Raw genomic sequence first — 12,828 nt, 5'->3', positions numbered from 1 at the left:
TGGGGAAGGGGCTGGATTCATTCTTCTGGTAGTAACGCTATACTATTGCACCTAACTGATCTATACCAGAGCTACAAATAGACACATTGCTTTGCCTGGTAAATAATGAAGAGCACGTGGCACTTACTGGAGTCAAGTCAGCTGAAGTTTATTTATTGTTCGAAAGAACTTCATCTGTCACACGCAGCTGAAATCCTGTCTTATCTGCCAAAACAGGACAAGCAGAAATCTTTGTAAAAATGATTCATTTTAGTTGTTCGTTTGTGGTAGTAGTTGACCATTTGCCACGTTAACCCCTTATCACCAACGCTTTTTCAGCTTAATGACCAGACTCTATTTTTAGAATCTGCCCTGTGTCACAATAATTGCTTGTAACTTAGGAAACGTTTTAACATATCCAAGTGATTTTGAGATTAGTTTTTTTTCTCGAGGCACATTTGCTTCATATAAGTTGTAAAATTTAAGTGATTGCTTTTTTTCTGAAAAAAAAAAAAGAAAAGCAAAGTTTGAAATGTTCTGCTGGTTAAACTACTCCAAAAGCTTGAGAACTAACATTGCTTTATGTCGGAATTATATTTTATGCTTCCTTCCATTTTTCTAGGATGTTATGAGGCGCAGAACTTTTTAGGTGTGATATTTCTCATTTTCATGAAAATTGCAAAAACTCACATTTTGAGCAACAACTTTGCTTTCAAGTGACTTTAAAAGGCCTAAATAATAGTAAAATCCCATAAGTTACCCCGCTATAGAAACTACACCCATCAACGTATGTGAAACAACATCTATGCTCTATCTTCAGCTCATTATGCATGCCTCTGTTGAGCGTTACTGCCCGTCTCCTCCCTCCCCAGGTAGAGAGCCGGTGATGTAATAGTTAGCCGCCAAATGAGCCAGAAGGGGCTTCTGCGATGTACACAGGAGACCCTGAGGTTCATTTGCATAATTTTTAAATACCATTTTTTTCCAAAACCAGAACATCAGAAGATAAAGGAATTATGGATCCTGTTTCACACACCAGCATGTAAGTGTGCTTGGTGTAAAATACTGCATCCATGTGGTAGATTTCCATCAAGTTTAATACCTACTTTCCTCATGTCATTGAAAGTAATTAGCCATAGGTCACTATGCAGAAGGATTGTGGACCAGGAAAAAGAACCAGACCTGCATTTTACTGTACTGTAGAAATATATTGTCAGTGATCTAAATAATGTTTAGTACAATAAGCAATGGAAGAAGTATTTATAATGGCTTCTGTCTAAATCAGAATACCCAGCCGACAGAATAATGGACAGATCATTATATTAGTTTCCTCAGTCAGCTTTCCGAATCGCAAGCCAATAAATTATTTACCTGAGCTTCTTTAAAATTGCATTATGACTGGGTTGTTCGTTTTTGTAAGGAAATATGAAAGAGTGCGTAGGAGAGAAGCTGCTAATCTTCTTCCCTTTTATTGTGTAGCTAGGGAAACCAGTAAGGTAGGTATCTGACAGGCATTATTCATATGTGATCTCCAGCTAGTGGCACCCAGTCGCTCTTATACTTGGCTCTCACGCGCACGAACGTCAAATGGAACCACGTTTGTTGTTTGCATCTGAGTGTTATCTGCATGTAATGTACACTGACGACCTGGGGCTATCTCCCGTTATTGCACTGCCCTAGAGATTACCATCTAATTCTTCAAGATCCTTTATGTCTGCAAGTAAATTTTTATCATCTGCAATCTGACACACACACACATTTTTAGAGCACCATTAATTACCTCAGTAATGGTCACATACATTGCATTAAAACAAGAACAAATTCCACTACAAACTCTGGATCAAGTGGGAGGAGGACTCTGCCCATGAGGGCTCACAATCTATATGGGAGGGTAGATGGAGACAGGAGGTTAAATAGCAAGGCAGTGCATTTATTACATGCAGTAGGCAATACTGAACAGGTAAGTTTACAGGGTATGTGTGAAAGGTTTAAAGTAGGTTGGCGACGGAGGACAGAGGTAATGGTGTGAATGCGTTTTTTAAATAAGATTTTGAAAGCATAAGCGTGATTAGTATTTTTAGTTATAACACTACTAGAACAGAAATGGTCCTTTTGTTCACTTCTGTTTATATTCTAGTATAAATCAGTTTGTGGACACAGTGCATCCTCAAAAGTGCAAGTGATACAACTACCAGGTGGGGACAAATGGGCGGAGAGACAGAGAAGGAATAACAAAGTCTCCAGAAAGCTGCAGGGAATTGGGGTATACATTTACACTTGCCAAAAAGCATGATATATCTGTATGTGTAAAGTTTGTATTGTACTTTGACATTTGTACACCCCAACCCTCGCCTCAGTCAGAAGCCACAACCATGTCCAATAATCAGCAGGTGGCATGCCCTGCTCATGCTATGTACCACCCACACATAGGGGACAAAATGCCCTGCTCTGAGATGTCATTTATGACTTGCACAGAACTTGTCCTGTTCACCTCACATGCTATTAAGTACCAAACAAGCCTACAGCACACCTTTGTACAGACAGGCTTCATAAACAGCTAACCATAATATTACGTGCAGGAAAAAGGAAGTTTAAGCAGCATGTTGGCAGGGAAAAAAGATGTACACCATATCCCGTCCTAGTATGATTGGATATGGATACCGGTAGTGGCAAAACAATGTTCTTTCCATTTATTGATCTGTCTAGGACAGAATTCTGCACCACATTTATAAAGGGTTTGGGACTTTGTTTTCTGACTGTGCTACAACTAGCTCAACAAAGTGGGCATGGCCTATGAATTTTGTTCCTAAATTTCTGGCGTAAAGTAAGCCAACTAATAGGAGGTGCAGAGTACGACTAGACAGTCTTATACTAGGACAGATTTATCATCCAGCATTAGACACTTGTATGAATCTGGTGCAGAATAAGACTCCCCAGTCTAACTCTACACTGTCTAACCTTAGGACACTTTTTATAAATCTGCCCCAATGTTCATTGGAACCTTCAGAAGTTTAGAAATTTTGTATAAAATATTGGGGCAGATTTATTTAAAAAAACAAAGTGTCCCAGGGTTAGAGGCCATCCCCATTTGTGGAGCTAGTTGTAGGAGAGCCAGAAAACTGTCTAAAACCCTTTATAAATGTGCATCGGTCTCTGATGAACATGTACAAATGTACATCCTAGCCAAAATGTGCAGATCTCTGGGGCTTTGAATGTTATTTTTACGTAATGTGGTATTACAATAAGTAATAATAGTTTGCAACTGTATGGATGCCACTGGCTTTCCCTGCTGTTAAATTTTTCTTGGGTGGCTCCTCTGTAATTACAAGGCTTTTTTTTTTTATATAGATGATCAGTTGAACCAGCTGATATAAGTGTCAGAATTACTTTCTAATTACTGATAAATTTCAACCGGTGTCATGACTTTCCACTGCTTTTTGCTATCTAACACTGCGGCGGAGTACAATGTAAACACCGGACCGCTTGTATTCATGAGGGGGCTGGGTTGGGAGCGGGATTAGGGGCGGCCTATGGAGCGCGCGGAGCGGTCCGGGGAAGAGGCAGCACCTCGGACCGCCCCCTCATGAATACGTCTGATTGCTTTGCGAGCGTTTATATTGTACTCCGCCGCAGTGTTAGAATGATAGTGTTACAGGAAACCTCCTGTAACGCTATCTAACACTGTGGCATTTGTTTAACCCCTTACCGACATGTACCTACTACGTCACATGCCGAGTGCGGGTGCATGGAGAGGGCTCACGGGCTGAGCCCTCTCCATAGCCAGTAAGTCTTTGCTGCGTATTGTGATCAAAAGGTCATACAGTACTAAAAATGATAACATTGTAAACGTCATCAAAAGCCGAAAAAAAAAGACACCTCCCAAAGCTCCGTACACCAAAGTATAAAAAAGTTATTAGTGCCAAAAGAAGTCAAAATCCCCCAAAATATTTTTGTACAGGAGGTTTTAATTTTTGTAAATGTATGAAAACATTATAAAACCTATACAAATTTGGTATCCACATAATCGTACTGACCCAAAGAATAAATGTCATTTGGGGCATACAGTGAAATCTGTAATATACAAGCCCACAAGAATACGGCACAAATGCGTTTTTTTTTACCAATTTTACTGTATTTGGAATTTTTTTTCCTGATTCCCAGTACATTTTGAAGTGTAATTTGTGATGCAGAAAATAAGCCATAACACAGCTCTGTACATGGAAAAATAAAAAGTTACACATTTTTGAAGGTGGGGAGTGAAAAATGAAAGCTCAAAAGCTAAAAAGGGCTGCGGCGTTAAAGGAAACCTACCACTTAAAAGTGGTAAGTTTTATACACATATACATGGCACCATCTCAGGGTGAGCTGGTGCCAGAACATATTTTTGTTAGGAGAACAAAGCCCCTATCGCAGATTTAAAAGCACACGCTCGCATGCGCAACTTAGCACTGCCTGTTTCCAGCACTTTAGAATCCGGCGCACGTATGGGGGCGCATATTGCGCCATGCCCAAGTGCGGTGCACCGAGTTATAAGTTAATATAACTTATAAATCTGCGATAGGGGCTTTGTTCCCCTAACAAAAATATGTTGCGGCACCAGCTCACCCCGAGCTGGTGCCATGTATATGTGTATGTATATGTGTTTAAAACTTTTAAGTGGTAGGTTTTCTTTAAGCACTAGGAGCTGCTTACTTCAGTAAGCAGCTCCTAGTGCCCAATTTATGGGTGACAGGTCCTCTTTAATTAGAATATTTGTGACGTGTTCATGCATATCTGGGAGATTTATCAAGAATTAGAACTAGCGGAACGCGTGGCCGCGGCTTAACAGCTCAGGCATTTGCATAATTATTAAAGCCTTATTTTTGTAAAAACCAGAGCATAACAGGCTAAAAGAAGAGTGGATACTGAAAGATGAGACACACACCAGTATGTAAGTGTGCTTGGTACATGCACACACTTTTTTAAAAGCAAATCTATTTGACTAGGATGTATTTAAGCCTCAGAGTTAAATCTAGTCTGTAATTCAGTCTACACTGAACTTTAGAAATGATAATGATCTGATGTTGAGCTTTAAACATCTAAGAGCTTGTCTAAGTAATGACTTGTGTCCCACACTGTCCATGTGAGGTGCTGCTAATTCCCCATGGACTAAACACTGCATTGTTTAGAATGACTACAGGGAACAGCTCTGTCTAATCTTGACACTGCCCAGTCATTTTGTAGTTTAAAGGGATAACACATCTCTAGTGCCCTGACTCCAAAGCTGTCTGAAAAGATTTTCCTTTTTCTTGGAAGCAGTTTGTTTCTTTGAAGGTTTTTCCACAACTACTAATTATTATTTTTTTTTTTTTTTTTTGGTTGCCAAAGGAAAATCTATAGATAAGCATGTAGCTCTAAGACCACGTGTTTGTATTCCGCAGAAAGATATATACGTTTTTTTCTTGAAAGTAGAACTGTGTGAGCTCCATTTCCCATTTTATGTTGACCTTTCCAAAGGTATTGGTAATGGCGCCTCTGTCCTTGTGACCCTAGCCATTCCTCTAGTCCCTATCAATTACCATATACGATTAAGTCTTAAACTATACATTTTATAAATACTTTGCCATTTAAAGATTTTTTGTTGTAACATTTTGTATTTGCTACTTTTCTAAAAAATGGTCATTTGCACTCATTTGTACAGGTATGTCTTGTTAAGGAAAAAACATGTTAAAATCAACTAAACGTTGAAAAGAAAAACTTCAGTAGTGCAATTTACCTTTTTTTTAATAAATGTGTATGTATGTATGTATATATATGAGATATATATATATATATATATATAACAAAAATACTACTTTGTCCTGTTTCTGGATAAACTTTTTCTCCATACTTACTCAGGTACTAGAGAGACAATTTAAAACCTTTAGCAACTTCTCCTTATTTCATTGAAATGAATTATCCAGTGAAATATTCTCAAGGTCTGTAAGGAATTAATTTGTAGCCACATCTCTGTACAAAATGGCTTTAAAGTTGCAATGTCGAAGTTTAGTAACATTTTTTTTTTAACCCCTACGGGACACAGCATCTTTTGGCCTAAAGGACGCGGCCCCATTTTTCAAATCTGGCCTGTGTCACTATAAGTGGTTATAGCTTTGGAACGCTGTGAGATATCCAGGGGATTTTGAGATTGTTTTCTCGTGACACATTGTACTTCAAATTAGTTTAAAAATTTGGATGAAATCTTTTGCGTTTAGTTCTGAAAAAAAACAAAATTTGGCAAAAATGTTGAAAAATTCTTTATTTTCAACGTTCTAAATTCTCTACTTTTGATTCAGAAAGTCATAGCACCCAAATAAATTCATAACTTACATTTCCCAAATGTCTGCTTTATGTTGGCATGGTTTTTTCAGATTCCACATATTTTACTAGAATGTTATGAAGCTCAGAATTTGGGAGCCATTTTTCACATTTTTTGTAAAATCGCCAAAACCTGTATTTAGATGGACCTGCTCAACTTCTAATTGACACTGAGAGGCCTAAATAATAGCGAGACTCGTAAATTACCCCATTGTGGAAACTACACCCCTCAACGTATGAAAAACCACTTTTAAGAAGTTTGTTAACCCTTTACGTGTTTTATAGGGGTTAAAACAAAATGGAGGTGGAGTCTGCAAATTGTAATATTTTTTCACAATACACTCATTTTGGGTGGAAAATTAAACATTTGTAATGGATAAAATGAAAAAAGGCTCCACAAAGTTTGATACGCAATTTCTCCCGAGTACACCGATACCCTACATGTGGTGGTAACCTGCTGTATGGGCGCACGGCTGGGCATAGAAGGGAAGGAGGCGCCATCCGGAGCAGATTTGCTGTCACATTGTACAGGCTATAATTTTTTTCTTTTTTTTAATGAGGACCTATAGGGGCTTATTTCTTTTGCCACATGAGATGCACTTTTCTAATACATAATTTTGGGGCATCTATAGCTAATTGGTGAGATTTAATTAACTCTTTGTTGGTGGAGGAAATGAAAATCATCAATTTTTAGGAAAATTTTTATGTGTTTTTTTTTTTGGCCGTTAACCATACCATGAAAATAGTATATTATTTTTATTCTTTGGGTCGCCACGTTTATGAAAATACTTCATTTATATATATTTTTTTATTTTTTCCCATTTTTACTGAATAAAAAGTAATTTGGCAAAATTGTTGTTAATTTTAGCATCACCGACTTACATATGCATAACTTTTTTATTTTTCACCTCAAAAATCTGTTTAAGGGCTTATTTTTTGCAAGAATGATAGCTCTTTTTAGTGGTCTTATTTTAGATTGCGTAACTTTTTAAAATCACTTTTTTAGAGCATTTTTAAAAGGGCATTAATAAAAAATCATCTTTATCAGAGAGAGTTTTTTTAGGTTGTTTTTTACGGGGTTCACTTTGCGGATCTAATAACGATTCTGTTTTATTATACAGATTGTTACGGACGCAGGGATACCAAATATGTGGGGGTTTTGTGTATTTTATTCAATTGTACTGAATAAAAACTAATTTGGAGAAAATCTTATTCATTTTAGCATCACCATCTTTTTATATGCATAACTTTTTTATTTTTTGGCAGATAAATCTTGTTAGGGGCTTATTTTTTGCGAGAACAGTTGTTCTTTTTAGTGGGCTTATTTTGGAGTGCATAACAATTTTTAAATCACTTTTTAGAGCATTTTTTATAGGGTATTAATTAAAAATTATCTTTTTTCGGAACGTTTTTTGCGTTTTTTTCCTCCGGCGTTTACCGTGCGGGTCCAGTAACAATTCTGTTTTATTATGCAGATTGTTACGGACGCGGCAATACCAAATATGCGGGGTTTTTTTGTGTTTTTATGTTTTTTATACTTTATTAAGTTTTTTTATGGGAAAGTGACATTTTAGGGGCTTATATTTTTATGTATTAATTTTTTATTTATTATAATGTGTAGTGTTAACTGTTTTTGCATATTTTTACTTGTACATACTTGAACTTAAACCAGTGATGCTCTGATCACTGGTTTAAGTTCAATACACTGCTCTACAATACTATTTTATTGTAGAGCAGTGTAAACTGTCTGAGCAAGCTTGCGCATGCTCAGACAGTTTACAGCCAGACCCGGAAGGGGTCTGGCTGCCATGGAGACCGGGCAGCTCCGGGGCACATGCCAGTCCTCGGAGCTGCCCGGCAGAGGATCGGATCCCCCGGTAAGCGGCACGGGGGATCCGATCCACAGCGCTTACACCCTTACACGCCGCGGTCATGTTTGACCGCGGCGTGTAAGGGGTTAACACCCGCGATCGGAGCCGGCTCCGATCGCGGGTGTTAGCGCAGGCTGTCAGCTGTACTAGACAGCTGACAGCCGCTGCTTCTGGTACCGGCTCCGTTCGTGAGCCGGTGCCAGAAGCAGGACGTTATAGAACGTCCCCGTGCGCTAAGCATCTAGCCCCGGGGACGTACTATAACGTCCTGGTGCGCCTAGGGGTTAAATTATCATGCAGCAGTATAATAAGTTTTTGGTACAGGCGGTCCCCTACTTAAGAACACTCGACTTACATACGACCCCTAGTTACAAACGGACCTCTGGATATTGGTAATTTATTGTACTTTAGTCCTGGGCTACAATAAACAGCTGTAACAGTTATCACAGGTGTCTGTAATGAAGCTTTAGTGTTTATCCTGGTTCTTATGACAACCCAACATTTTTAAAATCCAATTGTCACAGAGACCAAAAAAGTTCTGGCTGGGATTCCAATGATAAAATATACAGTTCCGAATTACATACAAATTCAACTTAAGAACAAACCTACAGACCCTATCTTGTATGTAACCCGGGGACTGCCTGTATTTTTCCTGTTTCCCTAATACAGTGGGATAGCATTGATTTATAAATGTTTAATGTTCTAGATTTGCTGGTATCCAAAGAAAACCTACCATCACCAGTGACATGTTCCGCTAATTTAGTGTAGCCCTATGCTTTTTTTTTTTTTTTTTTTAACTAAAACTATAGTAGCCCAGAAGTTATTTCTTTAATCTTTAACGTATATGCAAAAAAAAAAATTTTCTGCGCATGGGCAGTAGCTCTGGCTTCTCGTCTGTGAATAGTTTTTTAGCAATTCGATGTCCATGTATTGTATGTTGATATGATCACATTCATATGATTACATTGTACGGCAGACAGAACCTGACCTAGACTTGTCAGCCAGTGCAGTCGGTCAGGAGGATGAAGCCTCTTGATATATCTAGCACAACGGGAGAGGCAGGTGCACAGTAAATCTCACCATTAGTGTAAACTTTTTACTTTTAATAAGACTAACTAATATATTTAAGCACAATTAACCAATAGTATTAATGCAGTTATTTATACATCTTTTATGGATTAATTTCCCATTTTCCTTTTTATTTTATGTATTTTCTGTGCTGGCAGCCTCTATGAATCTACTAATCCACATTGTGGTCTCTTTGTGCATGTGACATGACTGGACCTGACAGTCGTAGTGATAAAATCTATGCTTACAATGACATTCTGCTCTGTTCTGCCAACCACTGTGAACTGTGTTTATCCCATATCTTAGTGTGTTTTTTATAAAAAGCATAACAAAAATATTTCTTTTTAAAAATGTATTTCTTTTAGTTAATCCTATCATTGCACTGCATTATTACTAGATAAGTATGTTTTATATGTAATTTCAAGGTTTTGTTATTCAATCTATTGTGTTTTTCCCCCTCTTGCAGAAGAAGTTGACTACAACACATTTGGGTCTGCAACATTGAACAGAAGGAAGAAAAATGCCTTGGTGGCATTACGGAATGACAGCCTTCGCCATAAGAAACCTCATATCAACATTAGTTTGCCTCATGACTTTAGACCAGTCTCCTCCATCATTGATGTGGACATTCTTCCTGAGACACACAGACGAGTGAGACTGTACAGACATGGATGTGAAAAACCTCTGGGATTCTATATTCGTGATGGAACAAGTGTCCGAGTTACCCCTCATGGACTGGAGAAAGTACCAGGAATATTCATTTCTAGAATGGTTCCAGGTGGATTAGCGGAGAGCACTGGGCTGCTGGCTGTGAATGATGAGGTTCTAGAAGTCAATGGTATTGAGGTGGCTGGAAAGACTCTTGACCAGGTTACAGATATGATGATTGCCAACAGCCACAATCTTATAATAACTGTTAAGCCTGCAAACCAAAGAAACAATGTTATCCGGAGTAGCCGGATGTCTGGCAGCTCTGGGCAATCGACAGACAGCACGGCCAGCCACCACAGCTTACCATCGGCTCACCTATTACAGAATTTTAACCCTGATGACATGGAGAGTGACGATGATGCTGATATTGTAATTGAAGGTAGCCTTGAGCCACGCAACATTCCCAAATCTCATAGCCTACCTTCTGGCAGCCTTTCCCGACTCAATGGAAGTAGCCTCAGTCACAGACTGGAAAGAGACTTGGCTCTTAACCATTCTGGCCGGGAGAGTAATGGAAGCATCCACAAAATCCTAAGCAGTTTAAAAGCTGACCCACGGAATAGTCTGGTGATCCCCAAAGGAGGGGTGGAGGAGGATGGCACTGTGATTACACTTTAAACAATAGAACTCTAATCATAGTCTGTCAATATGTTCATTGGCACGCCGGGTACTGTCTTAAAGGAGAAATCTGCCTATGACTTCAATGTTGAGCAGTTCAATGGTACATTATGTTTTAAAGTCTATATTTGAGTTCCATGCTAGTACTGGAAAGTGATTTGCTCAGACGCTCGGTTTTGTGCCTGTGTGTAGCAACTTTCTATCATTCTCTGCTTCCTTACTGGGTACATTACCAAAGCTTCTCTTTACATAGTGAATCTCCTTGAGTAGATAATGTAGCTCTTTATGTTAAATAGGGCTCTGCACTGTTAAACAGTTAGTGGAATCATGTCAAACCCATCTGGGTAATAAAACCACTTAGTATTTCTGTGGAACGTTCTTCTTGTGGTGGCCTGTACATGCCCTATAATGACCATGTCACACATCATGCAAAATTCTGAGCTCCAGTTTTAAGTTTCAGACTGTTTTTTTTCCCTCATCCCAGAAACTTGGCTGAACAGCGCCACTTGCTGGTCAACTGTGGTAGAGTGAGAAGAGAAAATCCTGCTGAAGCTTAAAGAGAACCTTTCATGCAAATTAACCCACCCAAAATACATTTTTCATTAAAAAACTATGATAAAAAAGCATTTTCCTTATCCCTAAATGGTTCCTTTCCATTAAATGCAATGTTAAAAAAAAAAATCAGTTTGTAAACTTCTATGCGGCTCACCTGATGTGAGACCAATGAGGCCCTGCATATGTAGTGGTTACTGCCCTGCCTCCTTGTTCCTGATTGACGGGTCTCACTAGGACAGTCTGCTTTGTGGAACATGTGAGAGAGATCTCGGTTACATCACAGGGCACTTCATGTCATGTGACCAGATTGATGTCATCTAAGGTCCTGTTACATAGTGTAGATGTTGCAAATGTATCTTATCACATGAAATCAAAGCATACTTCAGCATGAGTTGTACAATTCCATGAAGGTCGCTGTGATTTCATGTGATCAGATACAAACATGGGGTAGATGTTGCAAATATGATGGATCCTTAGATTACATTAACCTGGTAACATGAGATGCTAAGAAGAGGCATGGGCCATGTGGAAGGATCAAATGGGAGGGGTTGGCCGAGCAGGACATTCCCCCTCTGATGCTAGGTAATATAAGATCAAGTCGATTTATGGTGATGTAAGAGAAACAATTTAGCTAAAAGAAGGGTGTCTGTTAGTTAATACAGCTCTATTGAAATCTGTCACTGTAAATGTGATGACAGGTTCCCTTTTAAGAAATTGCTCATTACACCACAAGTGTTCATGCCATTTTGTCTGAACGGTGTCAATTGTTTATCATATTGTGCTGCCAACGTCGGATCTTTTCACAATTATGTTTCAACCATGAAATAATGGATTATTGTGCTTCCAACATCTTAGAATGTGTCTTCATGTACAAAAATAAATACATGCCATATTGTTACACTGTGGGACCTGTAGGGATTCTAAGAAGAGCAGAAATGTGCTTGTAAACCATGTAATTACAACTTAGAACAATTATTTCTCTAATTTTACAATAAAACTCAAAAATATAAATCCGCTTTGTTCACTGAATAGAAAACAAGGAGAAAAGGTACCAGATTTCTTTTTTCTAACTTGTATGCAACATTAAAGGACATCTATCACTGTCATGCTCGTTACCTTAGGGGGTCTTCTGCATTGGTTTTCTGCTCCTTTCTAAGGTCCGTTTATCCAACAAAACTACTTTATAAAAATATGGTCATGAGCCGGAGGTACTCAGGCACACCCCTGTAGTAAAAATTATGTCCCTCCCGGAAGCACAACAGACAGCCAGTGACATCACCCAGCTATCTGCAAGTCTCACGCATTCGCAGTAGCACTGTTGTTGCACAGCCAACTGGAGACCAGTGTGGCTGTGCAGGGAATCCCGGCTGGTCTTCAGTTGGCTGCACAGCAAAAGTGCTACAGGGCATGCGCGAGACTTGCAGACAGCTGAGTGACGTCACTGGCTGTCTGTTGTGCTTGCGGGAGGGACATAATATGAATTTTTATTACTGGGGCGTGCATAATTTATTAGGAGCCGGAGCCAGGAGGTGCTTAGCTGACATATGCCTGAGCGCCTCCAGATCATTACCATATTTTTATAAAGCCGTTTTGTTGGACCTTAGAAAAGAGCACAAAAATGATGCAGAAGACCCCCTAAGGTAACTAGCATGACAGTCGGCAGTCTACCACTAGTAAATCTGTTGCTAGA

The 12,828-nt window shown here is 38.9% G+C and overlaps 1 protein-coding gene across 1 annotated transcript in view; it reads left to right on the top strand.

Annotated features, from left to right (window-relative positions):
• The window catches only part of PARD6G (par-6 family cell polarity regulator gamma), a 66,360-nt gene extending 55,180 nt beyond the window's left edge, over positions 1–11,180 (top strand). Inside the window, exon 3 of the mRNA XM_072152414.1 lies at positions 9,721–11,180. Within this exon, the coding sequence (XP_072008515.1) occupies positions 9,721–10,583 (863 nt within the window). The 3' untranslated portion in view covers positions 10,584–11,180. The remainder of the gene's footprint in view (positions 1–9,720) is intronic.
• Positions 11,181–12,828: the final 1,648 nt, after the last annotated feature.

Source organism: Engystomops pustulosus, chromosome 5, assembly GCF_040894005.1.
Source record: "Engystomops pustulosus chromosome 5, aEngPut4.maternal, whole genome shotgun sequence".
In the NCBI taxonomy this organism is placed as follows: Eukaryota; Metazoa; Chordata; class Amphibia; order Anura; family Leptodactylidae; genus Engystomops; species Engystomops pustulosus.
Note: the sequence above shows the minus strand (reverse complement) of the source record. Positions and strands in the feature narration are given on the sequence as shown.